Here is a 23,276-nt window from a genome sequence, read left to right as displayed (position 1 = left end):
TCTGAGAACCCAGCCCTCTGCCTGGCACGGCAGAAGCCTTCCCGGAAGTCACTGTCACTGGATGCAGACCGGGAGGCTCTGGGGCAGTCAAGGTCCTCAGGTCTACCCCAGGCCCCAAGGCCGGCATCGCTGCTCAATACCAATCGAGTCTGACACAAACCCAAAGGCCATTTTTCTCCTTTTATTAGAATTTTTCTTTCTCTCAAAATTTTTTTATCTAAAAACAAACAAAAAAAAAAAGGAAAAAAGAAAAACAAAAAATTATTGGAAACATCATGGTTCAAGTGGGGAGAAAGGAGAGGAGCATGGAGCGGAAGCTCCAAGCGTCTCCAGAGAAAGTCCTCACCCTCGAAGTGCCCTCTCTGGGGGGAGAGCAGAGCCGAGACAACCCCCTAACGCCCGGCCTCCGTCTGGAGAAGAGGGCAGAGTCACAGTGGTCCGAGGGCCAGAGGGGCTGGAGGGATCACAGGAAGTAATCGGCCACGGGTTTCTTGGAGGGGATGCCCCGGGTCTCTTGGGGCGCAGCCTCGAAGATGATGAAATCTTTCTGGAGATGCTCATCTAGCTCCAAGATGGCTGCCACATTCCCACAGCTAGAAGCGGAGGGCAGTGGTGTGAGAGGAGTGGGTCAGCCCGGGCCCCCACCCCACCCCTTCCTCCTGGCCCAGGCAGCTCACCGGTAGCAGTAGTTGGGAGCCGACCACACAGTGAGCACAGTCTCATTGAAGTGCCACTTATAACCTTCCATCACCAGTTGGTGGGCGCGACAGATCATGTCAATGTCGTTGGCTGCATTAAACTGGGCCACCACGTCACTGCCAAACAGGTAGCCAGCCCCACGGGGGCTCACGCCCCAGCCTGTTGTGTCTGAGGCAAAGGAAGGTAGGGATGGGGGGAGAGGGTGTCCTCGAGGGTGCCCACCGCCCTTCGAAAGAGACCATCCTGTCCCCCTCTCTCAATCAAGCCCCACGGGGCCAGAGCACACGGCCTGTGTTCTGGGGGATCCTGGAGACAGGACAGCAAATGCTGGAGAAAAACAGCTCCAAAGGAGAAAGAATTTTCTGACGGTTGGAGCTACCCCATAACCAGAGTGACCATGTGACTTACAGGCCAAACAGGTGCACACAAAAGCGAGAGAAGACACTTATAATGACCACATTGGTCCAGCAGGTGACAACAAGGGCTCTCCTGGCCGCCCTGGGAGCAGTGGCCAGGCAGGTGGGCACGGCAGTGAGGGGGCGGAGGCTGTGCGTGTTACAGCAGGAGCTCTGGACTGGTACTTGGGAGACTCGGCGTTCAGTCTTGGCTCTGCTCCGTACCAGCTGGGGAACCCCACAAAATGAGGGACGTTCGTGGGGCCGTCGTTCTCGGAGTGTGAACTCAGCAGAAGCCCCTTCAGGTTCAGGGGGCCAATGATTTCGTCCCAAACAAGCCTCTGAGCGATGAAATACACACCCATCCCCTCTCCGAGCTCACGAGCACCAGCTGCCCACACTCCTCCTCCTCTCTGAGGGTGCCAGGGGGCAAGCCGGCCAAGTGCAGACACCAGTGAAGACCAGCTCCACTCTGCTCTTCCCTAAGCCCGCCTGGCCTGTCTCTTCAAGGCGCTTGCTTTAGCTACAAGACCCCCTCAGTCTCCTGCCACACTAAGGGTAGAGCCACCCTGCCCTGCCTGCCTGCCCTCACCTTCAGGGTCAGACCAGAGCAGGTCACACATGGGCCCGTCATGGGGCACTTCTTGCTTTCGGTCAATCGTCCGGATCTGGTCCAGGGTCTGGATAGAGGGGGAGAGGCCCCCATGCACGCAGAAGATCTACAGGGGGACAAGAAAGGAGTGAAGGCCGGCTGAGCCCAGCGCCTCTTCCCCCGCGAGTCCGATCCCCACGGGACCCGGTAGCCGGCCCACCTTGCCATCGATGATGGCCGACAGGCTGAGGTAGTCAAAGATCTCAGTGCAGTAACGCCACACGGTCACCGAGCCATATTTGCGCAGACACTCGTCGTAGAAGCCGTAGACCTGGGTGATCTGGCGGCTTTCGTGGTTGCCCCGGATCAGGGTGATTCGGTCAGGATAGCGAACCTGGAGGGGGGCCACCGATCCAGGGCTGGGGGCTGGGCTCTGTCCCTCCCTCACAGCCCCACCGGCCCTTCCCAGATCTCCTCATACCTGCCCGCCCTGTCACCTCACCACTACCCCAGCCCAGAGTCATGCCATCTCTGGCCAACCTCACAGGCCCCGGTCCCTCCTCTAGGGGATTTGAGGCTGACCCCTCCCCATCAACTACAACCTATCGGTTCCCCTTTCACCACTAAGTCCTTACCGAGACCCTCAGGTGCTCTGTCATCTGGCCTACCAACGGATACCGCACCCAGGTGAACTCAACACCCTGCCACTTTCCGAGCACGGGGAGCCTCTATTCCCTCCCCTCCAATGCCACAGCTCCGCCTTCTCCTCCAGGAACCCCATCAGATGCCCCCGAGCCAAGGAAAGCTGCTCTGCCCATCCCCGGGCAAGCTGAACACCAGCAGGACGGCTCAGAGCTGGGGGTGGATGGAGAAGGAGACGAGGGCAGGAAGGACACAGGTCAGGCCGGAGGCGGCCCGGGTGTGGGCACCGGAAGCCCAGGTTCCCACCTTAAGTGCCAGCAGCAGGAGGAACGTTTCGACGCTGTAGAAACCACGATCCACAAAGTCCCCCATGAAGAGGTAGTTGGTCTCAGGGACGTCGCCACCCACCTGGGGAGGGAGGAGCGGGGGGAGAAGGGTTTGCTCGATCCTCACCTGTCCCCCGCCGTGGCAGCCCATGTGCCGGTCAAGTTGAGGCCCTTCTTTCACAGAGGGCCCACCAAACAGGAGGCCTCTCACTCACCCAAGTCAAAGCTTCCACTCTCAATTAAAGGGGTCTTCCAGTCACCCCCCAGGTCACCTGTCCCAGAGTCTCCCCACACTCACTCTGAACAGCTCCTTGAGGTCATAGAATTGCCCGTGGATGTCGCCGCATACCTAGGAAGTGAGGAGAGCTGGGTCGGAACTCGCACAGCCGGAGAGCCTCCGCCTCCAGGGGCTGGCCTTCAGAACACCCGCCGCTTTAGTAGCTCCTTATCGCTCCCAGCGAAACCTCCACTTCTCAGGGCCACCAATCTACTCTCCTACCCGGACTTCGTCTGCTCTGGAATCACCCCCCATCCCGCACTGGGTGCCAGCTGTTCTGTGGGCAAGAGCTAAAACTAGGTCTCTCGAGCTAGGCCTGTAGCTTCTGGAGGACCCGGCCCCTTCCTCTCCGTGTTTCCCTCAAGGAACCCGGAATAAAGCTACTAATGACACAGAATACACAGAAATGTGTGGGGTAGAATCACTCACCAGATTCAGAGTCCTTCTGCCCTGACCAAGAGTATCCCCCCATCAGCTCAAAAGACCCTTCCCGTAACATCCATTTCGTACAGCAAGGCTCCCTTGAAGATGGGAGAGGGATACACGGGACTTTCCGGGCTCTCAGGGATGAGGGGCAGACCTCTGTAGCCCACAAGATTAAGGGGAACGGCCATGTGCCTAGGCTCTGGAAGGACACGCGGTACTCACTGTGACTGGCGAGTCCACCCTCTGTACGTTGCTCTCCTCTACCAAGATCTCTCTGGGGACGGGAGAAGACCAGGGTCACCACAGCCAGGCCAGCCCAGCTCAGCCCAGCCCAGTTCCTCATCTTTTGGAAGGGAGGATCTGAGGTGGGCCTTGAACCTCTAGGGGGCAGGAGTGAGGTGTGCAATAATATCCCCAGGATGGGCTGACCGCAGGCCTCCCCAAGGCCAAGAGGCCAGAGCCCAAACTCTTGCTGCGGCATTCAAAGCCTTTCCAAGGAGACAGTGGCCTTTCAAGCCCTGACCCTCCCTGTTGCCCTCTTTCCCACATCCAGTGCTCGTTCCAGAGAACAGACCCGCTCTCCACGCAGAGCTCTCTGCTCATGCTGCTCCCTTGGCCTGGAGCGCTCCGAGACCGTGCCCCTGGCTGAGCCTCCTCTCCGCCCGTCACGGAGGCTTTCCCCAGACTGTCCAAAGGCACCCAGTGATCAAACACACCATCAAAGCGATGCGCTTTTGCCTTATTTAGAGGGAGTGACAACTTTGTTCTTTCGTTCCTCCCTGCAGTGGAGTCTACTACCACTCGAGAGCGCGTGACGTGAAACCACTCTGTCGGCTACACACACACAGCGAAGTAAGCGGTGCCACGTTTCCAGATTTCACCCTTGGTGATGATGGCAGCAGTGACCACTCCAGTTCACGCCACACCCCAGGACCGTAGTAAGAGCTTGGTGTCGATGACACAAACCCAACGGCCACCCCCCAAGGCGGGCACTGTGGTGACACCCACTGCTCAGGGGAATAAACTGGCCACGGTCATACAGGTGGGATTTAATTCAGGCAGCCTGGCGCTGCCACCTAGCTACTCTGGTGTGGGGGGCGCCCAGGCACTGGCCTTTTTCTGCCAGCCTCCTCCTAGGAGACAAGCAGCTCCCTGAGCTCCGAGAACGGATGCTTTCCCCTATGGCCCTGAAGATGCTCTCTATGAAAAAGGTGGCTTGAGGGAAGTGCGTTTGCTTGGCTTTCTGGGAATGGGGGGACGTTCGGGGGAAGGCACTGGCAGTGATTGAGCGGCCATCCAACAACCAGGCCCTCCCGCTAGGGACGCATCTGGCGTGAAACACTGTTCCACATCAACTGCTTATGATGACCTCCCCAATGGACTCGGGGAGGTTCTTTTCCTCCTCGACAGAAAAACCAAGGCTTAGAGAAAAAAGGGGGCAGGATCACGGTCACGAAGCTGGAGAGTGAATGAACTGAACTCAGGAGCCCAATCTCCTATGAATCTGTGCCGGCCTCATCCACAGATTCCGGGCCCAGCCTCCAAGCCCAGCTCTGTCACTCACAGCACATCATCCGCCCTCTCAGGGGTCACACCCGCCCACCTTTACTTCCACAACGAATGCTACCTTTAGAAAATGCCTGCCAAAGTGCCAGCCCCTGTCCCTACAGATGCAGAGTCTCACCTGAGCTCCGTAAGGACTTCAAAGACTTGGAGAGATGGAGAGACTTGACCAGGATTACATTGTTTATAGGTGACGAAGCTGGGACTCATATTGAAAACCACCGGATTCAAACCCTCTGCTCTTTTCCTGTACTGGTATTTTTAGTAGGACTGAGTTCAGTCCACACACTTCAGGCCTCTCTAGTTCCAAGGGTTTGAGACTATGTACCCTGTGAGCAAAGGGAGGTTCCTGACACTTTCAGCCTTGGCTGGGCCCCTGGTGGGTCTCCAGGAGGCCATGGCCAGGTGCAAGAGTTGTTCCCCCTTCAGAATGGGCCCAAGATAATACTGGCCAACTTGGGCCTCAGCCCAGGACCTCCCAGGCCCTTCTCAGTTTCGGCTGGATGGGACTCTCCCACTCCTCAGTCCTCTATAGCTCCCCAGTGCTTTGTACACAGTTTAAGTGTCTCTGCTTGGCTGTCAATGAGCATGGAGTACAGTGAAAGATCTGGATCCAAAATGAACCTCCCCTCCAACGAGCTGTGAAACTGCAGGCAAGACATTATCTTTTCAGAGACTCAGTTTCCTCTTCTGTGAAACACGCACGCTTGACCTGACGAAGCCACAGGGCTGCTGCCAAGAGCAATGGAGACGGAATAAATCACCTCTCTGTTATTCTGAAAACTCCACCGTGCTATTCGAGCATTAGCTATCCTCACCACCGAATCAATTCAGGCCCTCTGGGCAAGATGAGTCTAACAGGAAAAAGAACAGTGCCAGGCAACAGTTGGTTTAAGTTCCTAAAAATGCCACTCAAGACAGAGAGAACAGGGATGACTAAAAACATCTTGGGGCTCTTCCAGCCAGGGAAATTTTCTTCAAACGGCAAAACACAGTCACAGACAAAAAAGGGCCTTGCCTGTTCACCAAACAGGCCTCGTCTCACTGCTATGAGTCTGTCTGTGTGAAGTAAAACCAAGCAAGAGTCTGAGAGCCACAAGTTCAGAACCTAGCTCCGCCACGTTCTCTCTGGGTGACCTCAGTCAAGTCATCAGGCCTCCAGGAGTCACGTTAAATGGAGCAAATAGTCCTGACCTCACAAAACTGCTGTGAGGGAGACGGAAGTTCCTTGCCAGTACAAGGCCTGTTGTGGAACCGTGGGCCTGCTGTTCAACAAACGTACGGTGGTTCTCCTGGCTCTTTCCCTACAATTCTCCGGCACGGTGCAAGCTGCAAACAGTACCTTAGGGGAGGCAGGTTTCAGTGGTCTCCTTGCTGGTGCCCACACATCTCGGGGCCTCCACTCCTGCCCTCATCCTACTACGAATGTCCTTCCTCCCTGGCCCTGCTCCCATCAGCCAGCCAAATGATTTTCATCCTTCCAGGCCACCTTCTCTTAGAAGCCTTCCCTGATGACTTCAGTCCATATCAGCAATGCCCTCTTCCTACACGGTAACAACAGTAACACCTAAGGATTAGTGAGCACTTACGTTGTACCAAGGAACTATGCTAAGCCCACCCCACGCACCAACTTACTGACTCGTCACAGCCATCTTAGTAAGTACTATTATCCCCAGTCTACAAATGAAGAAACTGTCAGGGACCTCAAGATCACCAACACAGCCAGTAAGTGGCAGAGCTCACCTCCCAACCTAGAACCATCACATTCCAAAGCCTGAGCTCCTAACCACTACATCATCTTACTTCCCACAGAACTCAAGGGTTGGGCTTATCCCCAAAGTTCAGTTCCTCCAAGAAACCTCTGTTCCTCCGGCAGGTAAAGTTGTTTCCGTGAGCTTCCTAAGTATCTTAGGACTCTCTAACGCCACTGAAAACGCGTCACTTCATACTTTCGGTGTCTTTATCCAGGTCTGTCTTCTCCCAACAGGCTGGTTGCTCGAGGGAAGTGGCCCTATTCTGCTCCTCTCTGGGAAAGATGCCAGGATGATCCAGGCCCCAAGTTCTCACTGGCTTTGCCCCAGACCGGAACCCCCTTGGGCAGCGGGGCCACCAGGCTCACCTGGCCTTAGCGCACAGGGCCTTGACTTCGCTCTCTTTGATGAGCTCGCAGCGCCGCAGTTGCTCGATCTGCCGGTCCAGGTCGCTGATCTCCGCCATGGCCCACCACCCGCCCCCGGCGCGGGTCAGAGCCGGGGCCGCCGCCCCCTCCGCACCGCACAGGGGTCTCCTGAGGAACGAGAAGACGAGTCCGTGGATCAGAGCGTCCGTAGGGGGAGCGGGGGGGTGGGGGTGGGGAGGCAACTAAATTCTGGAGCCGGCCCGGCCCCCCCCACCCCCACCCCCGCCTCCCCTCACATCGGCCCCGGGACCCCCAGCGTCCCACGGCCCTGGCCGCTCCCCGCTAACTCCCGCCGAACCCCGCGATCCCGCGCTCGGGACGGTGGCCTAGAGGGGCCTCAGCCTATTACCGCCGCCGCGACTCCGGCTCCGGCTCCCGGACTCCCTGCCTGCCTTCCTCCTTCCCTCCGCTTTGGGCCGCCGCCACCGCCGCTTCTACTTCCGGCCCCGCCGCGGAAGCAAAGGGAGATCAGTTCCGCCGCGCGCCGGATGTGGCGTCACACACACCTTCCCCCTCGCGCGCCGCGCCCTTACCCCCACCTCCCGGAGCAGAGGAGTGGGGATGAGCCGAAGGAAGCGGATGTGGGCAGCGTGCGGGCGGAGGTCACCGGGGGCCCGGTGGACCCGCCTCTTGCGAGCTGATGGACGCCTCAGTCCGCCCCACTCCCATCTCCGTTAGGGAAGCAAGCTGAGCCGCGGGGCCGCCGTGTAATTTTGTGACACGCTTTTATTTACCTGTTTGAGTCGGCCTACCCATCCCTGAGGGTCACCCTTGCAGCCCTGGTGCTTAGAACAGGCCTGGCACAGTAGGCATACCTAAACATTTGTTCAGTGGCTGGAAGGATCCTGTCCAAATCTCTTTCCGTGGCCCCAGAGAAATCTCTGCCGTAGAGGACCTCCAAGTTAGAGGCAGAAAAGAGTCCACCTTGCCCACACCGTCTGGGCCTCAGTCAAAATGACCCCCCGACACCCCTCAGTTGCTTCCTGTTGCCTGCAAGTTTTATTTATTTATTTATTTTTTAAGGAATCAGTTCTAGTATCTCCACCTATCACACGTTCTGGAATTCACCCTTAGTATAAAAAGCCCACCCCCGCCACTGGTATTTGGGGAAGTGACTGGTCTGTGAGCATACTTGGTGTCTGAGACTTTGCACATGCTGCTCCCTTTTGAAAACTCCTTTTTGCTATCTTCTGTTGACCTTCAATTTTTATTTGCTTTCCTGAAGACTTTGTTTCAGAGAATTGAGTGAGGCTAGGCACAGAAGCGAGGCCAAAGTTTAGAGAGGCACTGGGAGTGGGGTTGGTTTTGTATGTAGGTAATAGATGCAGATGTGCACTGAAGGAAATGACCCAAGTTCTTAAACTCCTAAAAAGTCCTAGGTTAAGTCAGTTCTATGCACATCACTACAGGAATTCAGTAGGTCCAGAGAGATCACAAAAGTCAAGGTTATTTTTTTCCCTCCAGAAGGGAGCTCAGACAGTAAAGGGCCCAGAGGGAAATTCAGGAAGTGGCAGGACTCACTAAGATCCCTGGTTAGAACTAGGGCCTTTAACAGCTCAAGAGACCTGATGCAGTTACTGCTACAGCCCACCCAACCTGGGTGACTGGGAAAGGGTTCAAGGTGTGGCAGAGGCGTTAAGTACGGGGCCTTCATTCTGGCTTCACGGAACGCAGCAGCTACTCTGGCCCAGTTCTTAACCTGGAACCTGCGCCCTGTGTTGTTGAGGGGGCTGAACAATCTGTGTTGTTGAGGGGGTTATTGGAATAAATTCCAGGTTCTTCAGGCGGTTCCATGGTCCAAGGAAGATTAATTAAGAAACCAGTTCTAATCCCATCTCCTGTTGAGATGGGAAAACAGACAAGCTCAACAGTACAGATTAAGGACGTAGGCATTAATAATCTTGTCTTCATCAAGAAAGTGCAACCTCAGGCAGCACGGACTTAAGCGGGAGATGGGAATAACAACACCCACTCATACAGATCACTTGCGTGGTGTCGTGTCGTTGTCACCTGGCTCATACCACTCAGGAAATGTTGGCTTAGGTTAGTGGCTGTTTTTGTCACAGGGGCCTTGTGCACCTGGGAGTTCTGGGTCTAAAAGTGAGACTGAGCCTAACACATACTCCCCCCCCCCCCCCCAACTGTGAGCCTTATCAGGTGCTGCTGGTAAAAGCGGATGGGGAGCTTGATGGTAGGGAGAAAATGTCACGAGCTCTCTTCTTGAAGCCCTGGGCAAGCATAAAACAAAGCAGGAAGGTCCTCTCCCAACCCATTCACTTTTCTCCTGCCCAGGAAGGAAGAATAGGAAACAAGGGATCTTTCTTCTAGGCTCTGCCACCTCCCCTGGCCCTCCCCGGTCCTGAACACCAGACACGGACGGCACACTCCCCCTTAAATAGATGTTTATTGGCAGTGGGCTGGAAAGAGCAGTGGAGTTAGCATATACAGACAACACCACACACCAATGTCACATGGGAGGCAAAAGTGATGGGAAAGAGCAGCCTGGAGCCCTGGGTGAAGTCCCCTCCTCCAGAGTGAGTGTGGGAGGGGACGGGGCCTGGAGTGTCGAGGGGGCAGCCTTAGGACACCTCCGCTTAGTAGGCATGGTTAGAGATGAAGAGAGACTCGCTGGCTGCGGCCCCAGCCTGACCACTTGGGGTGTACTTTCCTTGGCAAGCGAGGCTGTTGGCCTAAGAGGGGAGAGGAGCCAGAGTGAGGTCTCATCAGAATCCCGTCCGCCCCGGCACCCCGCCCGCCTCTTGCCCCCATCCTTACCAGGGCTCGCTTGACATACTCCTCCTGGGCAGCCTTCAGGTTCTCCTTCTTTCCACCCCAGGCCTTCAGGGCAGAAGCCTGCAGGGCTCGGCCATAGGAGAAGGTCAGGGCCCACGGCTTCAGCAGGGGGCATTTGTTGATGGCGTTGAGGTTGATGGAAGCCTCCTCCTCACTCTGGCCTCCAGACAGGAAGGTGATCCCTGCAGAACAAGGGGTGAAGGGGGGGAAGCAGATATAGTCAGAGACTCAGGGCTTGGTAGGAGCCCCTAGAAGCTGAGCTGGAAGTCAGACCAAATGGGCGTAAAGATTGTGGGCACGGTTCATCTACCTCCCAGAGGTCAAGATGAGGATGTGGGTCTCACCAGTGACAGCGGGGGGCACCGTGCGGCGCAGAGCTGTGACAGTTGCCATGGCAATCTCCTCATGAGAGTATTTATGGGTGCAGGCGTGGCCTGGGGTTACCATATTGGGCTTCAGCAAAGTGCCTTCCAGGTAGATGTGGTGGTCACTCAGAGCCTTGTAGACAGCAGCCAGCACCTAGAGCAGAGCAGGGCCAAAGTCGGTTGCGATCGAGGCAGGGGGAACAGGGGTCAGTCCTACAGCCCTTGCCCCAGTCGCCTATCCACCATACTGCCCAGGCAGGCAGGGAACTTACCTTCTCGGTTACATACTGACAGCGCTTCAAGTCATGGTCCCCATCAGGGAGGATCTCGGGCTCCACGATGGGCACGATGCCATTCTGTGGGGTGAGGGACAGGGTGGCCATGAGGCCTTCTAAGCTGAAGCCCACCCATAGCTCTCCACAGCTATCAGCCAAGATCTTATCTCCATGATGACAGAGACTCATGGCCTCACGGCCCTCAGCAGACTGTAGGGAACAGGCATCTCCTCCGAGACACCCACACAATCCCTATTCTGCCCCTCTGCTCACAGAACCCCCGAGTGTCCTCCACAGGCCCGAGCCTGATGCTTGGGGAAGATCCAGAACAACTGCGCTGGGGGCGGTACGTATCCTGGCAGATGGGTGGCAGGCTAGCTGACACTCTGGAACCAAATGAGGTGGGAGGTGGCCTGCCGGGGAACTGGAGGCCCACCTGCTGGCAGATGCTGGCATAACGGGCCAGCACGTTGGCGTTTTCCATGATGGCAAGGGCTGAGGGGGTGTGTTCCCCAATCTTCAGCACACAGCGCCACTTGGCAAAGTCGGCTCCGTCCTTCTTGTACTGGGCACAGCGCTCAGACAGCCCATCCAGCCCTGGAGAGGGAACAGAATCGTCAGAGCACAGCAGAGGAGGGGGCAGGCGGCTCCCCACTCAACCTCCGCACCCAGAGGGCTGGTGGCCTGGGTGAGTCAGTCCGTAGGGCAGGCAACGGTTCTCACCTTGGGTGGTAGTCTCGCCGTTCGTTCCTGCCAGGGGTACCACGCCCTTGTCCACCTGTTGGGGGGGGGGGCAGCAACAACATAAGATAGGAGGAGTGACCTCTAGTACTCCACTCTACCCCTCACTTTACTTAATCTTAAGTGATACCTCATGATTTACAAATGTTTTCAGTTAGTTACAATACCTGGGCCTAGGAAGGAAAATACGCGGGGAGGTTACTGGACAAAGCCTGGACTGCCACCACTTACTAACTCTGTGAGCCAAACACTTCACTGCCTTGAGCTTCTGGATCTTAGTCTGTACAAGGGGAACGCCTTGCTCTTGGAGTTACGAGGATGAAAAGTGCCAAGCAGGGGTACCTGGCTGGCTCAGTCGGGGGAGCATGTGACTCTCGATCTTGGGGTTGTGAGTTCGAGCCCCACACCGGGTATAGAGATTACTTAACTAAAATACTAAAAAAAGAAAAGAAAAAGAAGCCAAGCAGTTCCCATATGTTTCTGGCTTTTCTCACACGTGCTTCGGAGGTGGCCTGGGGCAGACTCCACTCACGTCTCCAGGCTCCCAACCCAATGTCCACCCCCACCCCGGCCTGCCACTCTGATTTCTTTTCCCGAGATCCATCTCATATCCTGAGACCCAGCCCCCTCACCTTGATGCCCACAACACCGCCCTTGGATTTGATGACTTGGGGGAAGGGGCGGCCATCGTCTGTCTTCTGGTACAGTGTCTCATGGAAGAGGATGACACCCCCAATGCAGGGATTCACACGGTCGTCGGCAGTCAGCAGCAGCTGGCGGTAGAAGCGCCGGTTCTCCTCAGTGTTCTCGGTGCCGATGGACTGCAGCCGCTTGGCAATGCTCCCTAGGAGGGGACATCGTATAAAAATAAGAGGATCAGCCTGTCACCCTCAACCCTGGGCCCTCCTCCCACTGTGTCCTGCCCGTACCAGTGGACTCATCTGCAGCCAGGATGCCCTTGCCCGGAGCCACAATGCGGTGAGCGATGTCAGAGAGCTCCTTCTTCTGCTCTGGCGTCAGCGCTGGGTATTGGTAGGGCATGGTGCCGGTCAGTTCCTGGCCAAAGGAGGCAGACAGGGGAGGAATGGTTAGCTGGGTCTTCCCATGGTCTCCCCACAAGCAGGGCCCCTTGCCTGGAGGTCAGGACAAAGGTTCCCTACCTCCCCTAGTCCACACTGGACAGGTCTTGGGGCACTTCCTGTGCCCAAGCCTCCCTTACACCCAACTTCCCTGTACTAGGCCTGCCTCCTGTACCTTCCCTAACTTTGTTTGTTGCTGGGTGTTTCCCACCTTAGGGTGGGGTTGCGTACTGGCATCTGTGGTAAAGCAATAGGCCAGAGACATGGAAAGACAGGTCATGTAGAAGCTGGACCCTTCTGGCTTGCGCTCTGCCATGGGGTCACCTTGCCTAGAAGCAGAACCGAACCGGAGTATTTTAGAATTCAGAGGTCGCACATCAGGCAGAGGGCCCAACAGAAGGACCCAGAGAAGGGAAAGCTCTGGGCTTCAAGTCCCACAGAAACCAAGGGCCAGAGCTGAGACTAGAACCCAGATCTTCTGACTGCTGTACGGGATCCACCCAAGATTCCAGGGCCGGCCCAGGCTCCAAAGCCTCAAGGACATCCCAAGGTCAAGCTTCTCCTCCCAGGGTTGGGGGAGGGCCTTAGGAAAAGGGTGTTAGAAAAAAGGGCAGGAGGGTAACGGGAAGCCCAGGAAAGGGCAGCAGAGGAAGCCCAGCCCAAGGGGGAGGAACGGGGTAAGGTTTACCGATCTCATTGCTCATACAGGGTAAGAGAATTGTAGAGAGGCGAGCGGCCCCACCCCTTCCCCTGAAAATGCTCCTGTCTGCCCGCACAGCTGCAGCTGTTCCAGGCTCACAATCAAGGTCACCAGATAAGTAAAGGCACGGAAAGTGTTAACTGAGCAGCACGCGCTTCCAAGGGGTTTCCCCTCCTCGCCAGGGGGGTCCCACCTCCCAGGGCAGGGACCAACCACGCTTTCGGAAACCCTGAGAGTATACGGGCTGGCCCCCACCCCCTCGCTGCCTCTTAGGATCACCGCAGAGGCAAAGGGGCCGTAATCCTTTGCACCTGGGATCCCAGCAAGGAAAGGAGAAAAGGAATGGCCCTTCATCTCGTCCTGCTTCCTCCTCCGCCATGACTCAGCGCGCGTAGTCGCTGCATTGCGCAGCAAACCAAGGAAACTCAAGCTGAAGAGGGTTGAGGAGTCCGGGCTGGGAGCATGTATGTGGGAGGTAGTGGGGCGGGGGGAGATGCTGGGACGGGGGAATGGGGGTGGGCTCCGACCCGACCGGCCACTGCCCCCAGGATCCTTCTCCAGGGTCCCTGACCTTCGCACACGGCGAGGGGAGCTCACCTGGCCCGGGAGGGGGCGGGTTTGCGGGGTGCGGCGGTGGAGGGCGACGGGCCGGCGAGCGGACTGAGGGAGCGAACGCGGCAGTCGTCACCAGCACCCTGGTTCTGCGGCGCGTTCCAAGCGGAACGCAGCCTACTCAGCTCCGGAGGGGGCGGCGCAGGGGGCGGGAAGCAGGAGGTGGCGCCGGGCTTATAAAGGCACCGCGCCAGCCTCCGCCGGGTTTTTTCCCTTGAAGGGGGCCGGGAGAGCGCTGGCGTCCAATTGCAGGAGAGGAACGGTGGAGAGGCCGCCCCCGAAAGGCGAAGCCCGGAGGCGGCGCTTGGGCGGGGCCAGCGCTACGAGAACACGATCCCTGCCCCCCCCCCGCTCACCCCCCCGGCCCCCTAGGACGTGACTCGGGCCACATCCTTCGGGTCGCCTGGGCTCTCCACCCCCCACCCGCCGTCTCCCTTCTCCCCCCAGTTGGCGCGTTCTGGGGAGCCGTGACTCAGCCGATTAGGGGCCCCGGAGGAGATGGGAAGGGAGGTGGGGGCAAGTGGGTGCAAGAGCCTGAAAGGACGGAGGCTCAGCCTCCCGGTCTAGGCCCAGCCGCGCGGCCGCGGGGCAGCCCCAGCTTCCGGCCTGCGCTGATGCAGCGTGTGTCACACTGTGACAGAACCCGGAGGTTGGGCGTCTGCCGGCCTCGCCTGCAGGCTCGACTTGCGGGCTCTGGCGCGCGGGGCCGCCCCTCCCTGGGTCACCAGCCCAGGCGGAAGAGCGGCGGGGGGAGGGGGCGGAGGCCGGGCGGCAGCCGTTCCGGGTGGCCCGCCCGCGCCGGTGTAGGCGCCCCAGCTGCCCGGGTCGGGCTCGCGGCCGCGGGGGACCGGCCTCGCCGTGCGTGCGCACGCCCTCTCCGCCCGGGCCGGCGCGGACCCGCCTGCGGCCCCCGCCGCCATCCACAGCCAGACTGCGGCGGAACCGGCCGGCCGCCGCTCGCCCCAGCGAGTCTGGAGATGCAGCGCCAGAGTCCCTGCGCAAACGTCTCCCTGGGACCTGACTTCCCCCTCCAGACTCAAACCTGTCCCTAGCCGGTCAGCCCCCAGATACATTCCGAGTCCCTCATCCTACCGGCCAAGCCTCCCCTCCTAATCTGGACCCCTTAGGCCCAACCCCAACCCTGCGGCGTCCTGCTGGCGCCCACCTGCGAGGAGGCTGAAGGAGCGGGCAGAGCCTGGTCAGCAGCGAGTGAGCCAGGCCGCTCCTGGGCTGGGTTATAAGGCAGCTCCTGCCCTCCCCCCAGCCAATGTCCCCAACCTTCTCCGGTGACCCCTGCCCTTTCCTTGCCACGGATCCCCTGGCAGGGTCCTATATTTAGGGAAACCTGAAGCCCCTGACATTCAGGCCAGCGTGGGGCCTAAACTGAGAGAAGGGGGAGGAAGCTCTGGGCCTGCCCTAGTTGGGGGGCAGGGGGAGGGCCCCTGCCCACTCACCCGTCCATCTGAGGAAATTTCTTCCTTGGAAATCCAGCCTGAGGCCCTCAAAGGTTGTCAAGAGAAATCAATCTTTGCCAGGGATCTGTGGGGAGGGAAGGAGAGGAAAGGGGACTCAGATCTGTGGCCCTCTCTGCCTCCTTCTCAACCCCCTCCCCTCTGGGCCCTGATGATGGCTGTTGTGATTCTCAGGAGACCAAGCTTTTGGCGGGAGAGCAGCTGCAGGCACTACACTCACCTCAAAATAACCAAGAGTCCGCGGACAAGGTGTGGTTGTGGTACCCCTATATCCTGACGCTCAAGGCTCAAGTTTGTCCCATAATGTGGTCTGTGGTGAGCAGCGTCTCCCACCCTCACCTTCAATTTTAACAGTTTATGTGGGGAGGAGGAGAGGCGGGGAGGGGCACCTGCCAGAGCACTAGCCCCTCTCCCTCCTGGCCCCCCAAAGGGGTTGCAGTCCAGCGGGCCAAGGGCTCTCTGAGTCCTGCTCTGCAGGAAGCCAGGCTCTCCACAGCTGGTTCCCGGGCTGATGAGCTGGGCAGGCCATTTGTGGTTCCAGTGGCCTAGAGAAAGGTGTCCAGTCGCCCCTCAGGGAAAGGGACATGTGGGCCCAGGAGGTTGGCCGCTCCCCAAAGGGCAGGGACTCCGGGTCCTCATCGGAGCTTGATCTCAAAGCAGAGACAGTTGAGGCTCTGGCAGTCAGGAAGTTGGCATGCACAGGCACAGTCGCAGAGTGGGCAGCAGCGAGGGCAGCGAGAGGCCCAACCCTGAGGGAGAGGAGAAAGGGGTGAGGGCGGTGGGCAGGAGGAAGGGTGACCAGTGCCCTACGCTGTTTCCCTCTCAGGGGAGAAGGGAACAGAGAGGCCTGGAGAGTCCCATTTGCCCAGTGGAACAGAGGGTACCGTCTACCATTCTTGGGAACAAATCAATTCCCTGTGCTATTAAATCAGCAAGGAGGCAGTGTTCCAAACAACTGAGTTCAGGCGGTTCTTCCCTTCTTCCTATTTAATAGACAAGGAGACCGAGGACCAAATAGTCCTGTTTGACTAAGTCCCAATGTTCAGCTCCAAGATGATTCTACTATATCCTTGTGGCCTCATTCAATTCCAAGCCAGGAGACCGGGGAAAGCACACATTTTCTGTCCATGATGAAAATGACTTGGTTTTGTGAATTTCTTCCTTGGCATGAGACCAGATTGCAGGATCTCGTTCATCATTTCTGAGCGCCTACTCCATGCAAGGCACAGACTGTATTCATGAATGACTTTTAAAAAATCTCAATTGTCTTTGAGAATGGTAATGTACAGATCTAAGAAAATTTTGTAGTGTTTCACACAGAGTCACCTCTCTTTTATGTATCAGAACCTTGCACAGGGGGCCTCTTTACAGAAGAGGCAATGGAGGCTTAGAGAGGGGGATACCCCTCAACACCAATGCCAGGAGTACCAGCTTCCTTCTGGGTCTGCGGGGACAGGGACAGTTTCTCTCATGTCACCACTGGCCTAGCACGGGTACTCGTGCTCAGTAGGTATGTGAGAAACAAATGAATGTTGAATGAGTGGATAAATCAAATCATTTCCCCCTCTTTGGGCAAAGAAGAAAGAAGAGGGCTTCAAGGAAATCAGAAGGGTCTGTCTCTTGGGAACTAGGAACAGCATGTCCTTAGTGACAAGAACGGAGAACTGTCCTATGTCTCCCTTCCTGCCCTGTGACAAGGGTGATCTGTGACTGCTTCACGCATGGACTGGAGTCAGGCCAAGTGGCTGGGGTGGGACACACCCAGGATGTGACAGGAGATTGGCTCCTGGAGGCCTGAGGCAGAGCTAGTGACAGTCACAGTTGCACAGCTCAATCAGACACCAGGCCAAGCCAGGAATAGGGGAATGACCTTTCAAACAGCTGAGGTTTGGGGGTGCGGTGTCAGATGACTGGTGAGATCAGATATCAGTAGGGGCTGCGGTGCGGGGAGGGGATCTGCCCGCTGCAAGGACAGGGGTCTGAACTGGGCTGGTGTAGTGCCAGCAGAATTGTCTCTCAAGAAGGAGGCTAGAGGTGTCATGGTGGAAGGGAGATTGAAGTGGTTCCCTTGTGTTTGATGCTGGGGTGGTTTGGGGCCTCCCTGGGGAGTCCCAGTCTGGGCATGAAGCGGACTCTGTGGGTTTTTGGAGGACCACACCGTCACTCCCTACACAGGACAGTGGCTGAGAGACGCTCCGTTGCCATCAGCTCAGAGGAGAGGGTATGAAAAGTATTTCTGGGCTCTGTCCACTGGAAGGGTTTACAGCTAGTCATTTATAACTGTCTAATGGATTTCTCGACTCTCACAAGCAGCCATGTGGCTTCTCGAAGGAATCTGCTACTTCAGTACATTAAGCAAGAATGCCCCAAGACTGTTAACCCTTGTGTGTTAGGCTCTTTCTGCTTCGATTTCTCTCACTTTGATTTTGGGAAGGCCAGCCATCTTTAGTGGTTAGAGCTCAGGCCCGGATGTGAATCGAATTCAGGCCCAGGTTTGGCTAATTCATTTTTCAAGCCTCAGTTTTCTCATCCAAATGTGCCTCCTTCATAGGCTCATGGCGGCAAGGACAATGCCTGGTACACAGTGAACACTCAATGGCAGGCAGATATTCTTGTCCCCGTTCTCTCCCCCAGGTTTTTAAATAGGCTCCGTGCCCAGCATGGAGGCAAACCGGGGGCGGGGGGGGGGGGCATGCCTTGAATCAAGAACTGAGCCGAGGGTGCCTGGGTGGCTCAGGTAGTTAAGCGCCGACTTTACCCCAGGTCGTGATCTCGCGGTCTGAGAGTTCGAGTCCGGTGTTGGGCTCTGTGCCTACAGCTCGGAGCCCGGAGCCTGCTTCGGCTTCTGTGTCTCCCTCTATCTCTGGCCCTCCCCCACTCGCATTCTGTCTCTCTCTCTCCAAAATAAATAAACATTTAAAAAAATTTTTCTTAATTCACAAACTCCAATCCCATCCCAGACCTACTGAGTATGGGGCCTGGATGCGTGGTTTTCTATGTCTCACATGTGCCTCTGATCACACACAGGACTGAGAACCAACCACTGCGCTGTATGACTTCCTTTCTCATGGTCTAGCATAACTGCCTACTTTTTCTTCTCTGCCCTTCATTCGAATAGAAGCCCTGTGCGGCCGGGACCGTGTCCAGCTTGTTTTGCTGAGCCCCTAGGGCCTGGCACAGGGCTTTGACAGTGACCCCATAAATCTTTGGTAGGTGAATACATAAGTGAATGAATAAATGAATGAGTGAATGAATGAGATCCTTGCCACATGCTTGAGAAAGAAGCAGAGCAGGCAGGTTTGTCCCAGAAAGGAAAAGACACCTGGGTTGGTGTCTTGGCCTAGGCCTCAGGTGACTCACTCAAGCCTCTGTAAGCCTCAGTTTCGGACAGCTATAAAATAGGCAAGAGCTTTGTAATATTTGTGGTCCTTGTTACTATAAGGAAACTGAAGAACAGACACTTTACTATACTTTGTACAGAGACGGCTCAAGGACAGAATGACAGAATGATCCCGCCCTGCTCTGTGCCATTCTAGAATCCTTCCTTCCTGGCTCTGGCTGAAGCCGGATAGATCAGGCCCTGAGGTCTCCAGGTCCAGAATTCCTCACTCCATCCTCACGGGTCTGACCAGGGAGGAAAGGCCCAGACTGACAGAAGGGGCAAAGGGCAACCTCCCTCCCCCCCACCCCACCCCCCCCCCCCCCCCGGCCAGGAGAGGGGGCCAGAAATCACTTTGTAATTCATTTCCTATAAAATAGGAGTTTTTAGGACCCTGGGTCTTCGTTTTCCCCTTTGCCCTCTTACCCCCAGTCCTGGGCTCCTCTCCCGGCTACCCCTCAGAAACCAAAAGCAGATTATTTGAAGGAGAGCCCCTTGCCTCATAATTTATTTCAAAACTCACAACTTCTCCCAGGAATTTAACCAACTAAGGTCCGCACAAGTTGGGAATTTGCTGGGTCTTTTATCCTCCCTCTTTCCTCCTGGGGAAGGTCACCACTTCCAAGGCAAGAGCTTTGCAGTTTAAATCTGAGCCCCAAATAGGAAGGTGGTCAGTTACATTTAACATCGTAAAACCCACAAAGGCAAAAATGGCCTGGCCTCTGGGAGCAAGGCTCCTCCCTGAGGATTCTGTTTCAACACACAATGGAGCGATTTGCTCTGCAAGACTCTGACCGAACCTCCCTCCGGGAGGCAACTTGTCCCCCTGCAAAAACAGGATAAAAATACTTAACTATATACACACACAGGCAGAGCTAGGGGGTCAAGGTGTGATGTCCAGGTAAAAAGGGCAAGTAGCAGTTGTGATGAAACAATATGTGTGGTATGACCCCATCTTTACCAAATAATGGCATAAGATAGCAGGAATAGTACTGCATATTAGTATATGAGGGATTTACACAAAATGTAGCAACCTTGGTTATGGAGCTGGTTTATAAAGTGACTTGTACTTTCTATGTTTTTCGACACGCACACTGTAATCAATGCTTTTCATAATCAGTACTATATAGCTTTTTAAAAATACCCAGCGCTCTTGGGGCGCCTGGGTGGCTTAGTCATTTAAGCGTCTGACTCTTGATTTCAGCTAAGTCATGATTTCATGATTCATGAGATCGAGCCCCATGTCAGGGTCTGTGCTGACAATGCAGAGCCTGCTTGGGATTCTCTCTCTCTCTCTCTCTCTCCCTCTCTCTCTCTCTCAAAATAAATAAACATTAAAAATAATACCCAGGGGCGCCTGGGTGGCTCAGTTGAGCGTCTCACTTCGGCTCAGGTCATGATCTTGCAGTCCGTGAGTTCGAGCCCCATGTCGGGCTCTGTGCTGACAGCTCGGATCCTGGAGCCTGCTTCGGACTCTGTGTCTCCGGCTCTTTCTGCCCCTCCCCTACTCGTTCTCTCTCTCTCTCTCTCAAAAATAAATAAATGTTTAAAAAATACCCAGCTCTCAGGGTTGCTGAGAAAATAATAATGCCAGTAAAAGTGGCACACTGTCTGGAATGTAGTGCTCACTCAGTGAACAGAAGGAGCGGTGAGAGGGGTCGTTTATATTTCCGTTTTCGGAAGCCATTGGGTGCCCTACATGGTACTCACCTTTCTCCGGCTGCCACCCTGTTTTCTTCTCTCAAAGTAGTTTTCAGCACCAGAAAAGTACGTGATGTGCTGTATATGGTGTCTGCTGAGCCAGGATCCCGAACGGGGCCTGGCCTAAAGCAGGTGCTCAGCAATCAACGTTGTTGAACAACAACAACACAAAAACGCACAGAGCGCGCCCAGGTCGGGGCTCGGGGAGCCGGGGACAGGACAAGAACTCACAGCTTCGGTGGGCTGGGGGCAGCAGGCATCCAGGCAGCGGGCGGGGCTGGGCAGAGGGAAGTCGCAGGCTTCCGCACAGGTCCAGCAACAGTCCTGGGGCCGGGAAGCGCCTTGCTTCCTGCAGGGGGAGCTGCAGTCCGTGCAGCAGCCCTGGGCCTAGGAGATGGAAAGGGCTCAGGATCCGGGCCAGGTGGCATGCGGGGGGGACAGGAAAGGAGGGACCGTGATAGGTACAGATGCGGGGACTAAATGGCAAAGGAGCCTCAGAGTAAGGGCCTGCAGATGAGGGCACCGACTGACGGCCTCCACTTCCCCAGAGCCCACCCTTCAGCCTCCACCAGGCCCCTCACCAGCAGGCAGTGTCTCGTCAGCAGCACTACACCGAGCAGCAACAAATAGATGCCCACAGCGATGAAGACGATGGCGGGGATGGGGAGCAGCAGGGAGGGACTGCTGACGGGAGCCGGGGTTGGGTTCCACGGGCTAGAGGAGGCCTGGACAAGCACAGGAGGAAGGGGTGACAAGGAGGTGGGAGGGGCTGCAGGAAGGCAAAAATACCAGGAGGGACACCGGAGGTGGCTGGGAAGAGGGGAGGAACAGCCATCAGATGCTGGGGAGAGAGTCATTGGGACTACACTATCCTGTTCCCCAAATGTGACCTTCCTCTGTCGCCCCCGTTTCAGCACCATCGGTACCTGTTGATCATTCTAGAATGTTCCAAGATGTGTTGCTCTTCCTCTCAGAATGCCTCTCCATAACATATCTATTGTCTCTGATTCCTCTGTACTACTTTACTGTCCCTTAGGCCACATTACTGGCCGCTGACTGTCTTCCAACCCGCCATTCTGCCCCTTCCCATCCCAGCTGTGTTGTGTATCTGTCCTTTCCTTCCAGTCCTTCAATGGCTCCCAGTGACTCAGTCCAAACTTCTTATCTCGGTGACAAAGCCCCGAGGCTAGCCCTGCCCACCTCAGCCTCCCTCCTCCTCTCCACTCCAGCCATACTGAAGTCCCAGCAGCTCCCCAAACGCCTACCCTCTCTCCCACCCCGAGGCTCTGCCCGAGCTGCTCCCCCAGCCTGGGATGCCTCTTCTCCTTGATTACTTGGCAAGCATCTCATCTTGCCAAGAAGCGCGGGAATGTGCGCTCCGTGGGAAGTCTATTCCCGGCACTGTCTCACAGCTCTCCTCCGGAGCTCGAAGGGTCTACGTTGGGTACAGAGCCCCCTGTCCAGTCCGGGCTCGAAGGCAGGCAAAGTCAGGGCGAGTTTAAGGCACTTACGGGGTCCCTCCGGGAAAGGGTAAGGGGCCTAGGACTCACGTCCATGGGGCAGGACAGCGCCGGTTAGTCCAGGAGCTGCAGAGGAGAGAAAGTCCTGGGTCTCAGAGGCTGAGAGGGGCCATTGGACTGGGGTGCCCGATACCCCCCGCCCAGTTTGGAGAAACTGAGGCCGAACGATGGCTACTGGTCGGGACAGTGGGGTCGGGGGTCCGGGGGATTCGGGGCGGCGCCCCCTCGCAGGCCCCAGCCTGGCCCTGGCCACACCCTTGACTGTCCCCACACCCCGGCCCCCTCCGTCCGCTGGTCCCCAGCACCTGCACCCGCGGGGCCGCGGGCAGTTCACGGATTCCGCGCCGCGCTCATCCAATCCGCCGCGGCGGCAGCACCGCCCAGAAGCTCCCGCTGCTTCTTGCCGTTGCCATGGGGATCCGAGCGCCGCTCCTACGGCGGCCGCCGAGACCCAAATTCCTTCTCCCAGCCGTTCTTCCCCGGCCAGATCCTCTGCGGTCACCAGCTCCTCGTAGCCGTGGTCGACCAGGTTTTCCCGCCGTTACTGAACGGAAGTGGCGATTTCCCGCTGCCACCTGCCGCAGTCGGACCCCCATCTTGTGCGGCGTCCGGCGGCGCTGCAAAGAAAAGACTGACACCCGGGGCTACGCCAGCAGCGTGCTGTGTGACTTCGGCCAAGTCACTGAGCCTCGCTGAGTCTGTAAAACCGGGAAACGCCTGCCTTACGGGGATGTTGTAAAAATCAAAGCTACTTGTTAACTGTATACCGCTATTCTTTTTTTTTTTTCCCCCAACTTGGCCGCACCCATTTCTATTGACAGTGTCCTAATTTAAGACTTCAGCGGGTCTCTTTAACCTTCACATAATTGTCAGAGTGATTTCCTCCCACCCACATCAGATCTTGTCCCTTTTCCGGGGGGGCTGGGGGGCTCAGTTGGTTAAGCGTCAGGCTTCGGCCCAGGTCATGATCTCATGGCTCTGGGTTCGAGCCTCCAGTCGGGCTCTCTCCTGACAGCTTGGAGCCTGCTTTGGGTTCTGTCTCAGGGTCTCTTTCTCTTTCTGCCCCTCCCCTGCCTGTGCTCGCTCTCTCTCTCTCTCTCTCTCTCTCTCTCTCTCTCAAATATAAAAATAAACATTAAAAAATAAAAAAAGGTCTTTTGTCTCTTTTTAAAAGTTTATTTATTCTGAGAAAGAGGGAGAGAGAGAATGAGTGGAGGAAGGACAAAGAGAGAGGGGACAGGATCCCAGCCGGGCTCTGTGCTAACAACAGAGAGCCTGATGCGTGGCTCGAACTCATGAGCGGTGAGATCTTGACCTGAAGGGATATCAAGAGCTGGACGCTGAACTGACTGAAACACCCAGGCACCCCAGACCATGTCCCTTTTCTATTTTAAACCTCCGGAGGCTCCCCAGCCGACTCCAGGATAAAGCCCAAGTGCTTAGCTGACAACATCATCCACTCTGGGCCCCTTTTGTCTTCCGTTTGTTCATTCACAGCATATCTACGCTCTGGGACTCTAGCAGAGAATAAAGCTGACAA

At 56.6% G+C, this 23,276-nt stretch overlaps 3 protein-coding genes across 7 annotated transcripts; all 3 read right to left on the bottom strand.

Annotated features, from left to right (window-relative positions):
- Positions 1-183: 183 nt before the first annotated feature.
- Positions 184-7,579, bottom strand: PPP4C (protein phosphatase 4 catalytic subunit). The gene is made up of 9 exons (XM_003998688.6): positions 7,449-7,579; positions 7,040-7,207; positions 3,580-3,631; positions 2,953-3,003; positions 2,635-2,736; positions 1,907-2,080; positions 1,687-1,813; positions 678-867; positions 184-593 (listed from the first exon to the last, which is right to left on the bottom strand). The coding sequence occupies exons 2-9, from the start codon at positions 7,135-7,137 to the stop codon at positions 464-466; spliced, it is 924 nt and encodes a 307-aa protein (XP_003998737.1). The 5' UTR covers positions 7,138-7,207; positions 7,449-7,579; the 3' UTR covers positions 184-463.
- Positions 7,580-9,484: 1,905 nt separating this feature from the next.
- ALDOA (aldolase, fructose-bisphosphate A) lies at positions 9,485-14,986 on the bottom strand. 2 transcript variants are annotated; one of them, XM_003998684.5, is made up of 9 exons: positions 14,830-14,986; positions 12,203-12,329; positions 11,906-12,117; positions 11,256-11,310; positions 10,969-11,129; positions 10,530-10,613; positions 10,237-10,411; positions 9,875-10,074; positions 9,485-9,789 (listed from the first exon to the last, which is right to left on the bottom strand). In XM_003998684.5, the coding sequence occupies exons 2-9, from the start codon at positions 12,312-12,314 to the stop codon at positions 9,694-9,696; spliced, it is 1,095 nt and encodes a 364-aa protein (XP_003998733.1). In that variant the 5' UTR covers positions 12,315-12,329; positions 14,830-14,986; the 3' UTR covers positions 9,485-9,693. The 2 variants fall into 2 exon arrangements, with proteins under 2 accessions (XP_003998733.1, XP_003998734.1); XM_003998685.5 differs by lacking the exon at positions 14,830-14,986 and adding an exon at positions 13,650-13,816.
- On the bottom strand, positions 12,236-22,153 carry LOC123382672 (keratin-associated protein 10-2). 4 transcript variants are annotated; one of them, XM_045048305.1, is made up of 7 exons: positions 22,042-22,153; positions 21,728-21,802; positions 20,798-20,941; positions 20,448-20,603; positions 15,357-15,885; positions 15,119-15,203; positions 12,236-12,681 (listed from the first exon to the last, which is right to left on the bottom strand). In XM_045048305.1, the coding sequence occupies exons 2-5, from the start codon at positions 21,770-21,772 to the stop codon at positions 15,772-15,774; spliced, it is 459 nt and encodes a 152-aa protein (XP_044904240.1). In that variant the 5' UTR covers positions 21,773-21,802; positions 22,042-22,153; the 3' UTR covers positions 12,236-12,681; positions 15,119-15,203; positions 15,357-15,771. The 4 variants fall into 4 exon arrangements, with proteins under 4 accessions (XP_044904240.1, XP_044904241.1, XP_044904239.1 ...); XM_045048306.1 differs by having other exon boundaries at positions 21,767-21,802; positions 22,042-22,147; XM_045048304.1 differs by having other exon boundaries at positions 20,798-21,802; positions 22,042-22,115.
- Positions 22,154-23,276: the final 1,123 nt, after the last annotated feature.

This window comes from Felis catus, chromosome E3 (genome assembly GCF_018350175.1).
Source record: "Felis catus isolate Fca126 chromosome E3, F.catus_Fca126_mat1.0, whole genome shotgun sequence".
Taxonomy (NCBI): Eukaryota; Metazoa; Chordata; class Mammalia; order Carnivora; family Felidae; genus Felis; species Felis catus.
The sequence above is the reverse complement of the archived record's forward strand: the minus strand, read 5'-3'. Positions and strand labels throughout refer to the sequence as shown.

Excerpts from the sequence above, each read along its gene's own strand:
- ALDOA (XM_003998684.5), bottom strand. The coding sequence starts at position 12,314 with ATGCCCTACCAATACCCAGCGCTGACGCCAGAGCAGAAGAAGGAGCTC. Across the intron at positions 10,412-10,529 it reads GTCAGTATGTAACCGAGAAG|GTGCTGGCTGCTGTCTACAA; the intron begins GTAAGTTCCCTG and ends GCTCTGCTCTAG. Across the intron at positions 10,075-10,236 it reads GGTGCCCCCCGCTGTCACTG|GGATCACCTTCCTGTCTGGA; the intron begins GTGAGACCCACA and ends CTTGTTCTGCAG.
- PPP4C (XM_003998688.6), bottom strand. The coding sequence starts at position 7,137 with ATGGCGGAGATCAGCGACCTGGACCGGCAGATCGAGCAACTGCGGCGC. Across the intron at positions 2,737-2,952 it reads ACCTCAAGGAGCTGTTCAGA|GTGGGTGGCGACGTCCCTGA; the intron begins GTGAGTGTGGGG and ends CTCCCTCCCCAG. Across the intron at positions 594-677 it reads GCTCCCAACTACTGCTACCG|CTGTGGGAATGTGGCAGCCA; the intron begins GTGAGCTGCCTG and ends CTCCGCTTCTAG.
- LOC123382672 (XM_045048304.1), bottom strand. The coding sequence starts at position 21,136 with ATGGTGCTGAAACGGGGGCGACAGAGGAAGGTCACATTTGGGGAACAG. Across the intron at positions 20,604-20,797 it reads TGACGAGACACTGCCTGCTG|GCCCAGGGCTGCTGCACGGA; the intron begins GTGAGGGGCCTG and ends TCCATCTCCTAG. Across the intron at positions 15,886-20,447 it reads GCCCCCAGCCCACCGAAGCT|GGTTGGGCCTCTCGCTGCCC; the intron begins GTGAGTTCTTGT and ends CCTCTCCCTCAG.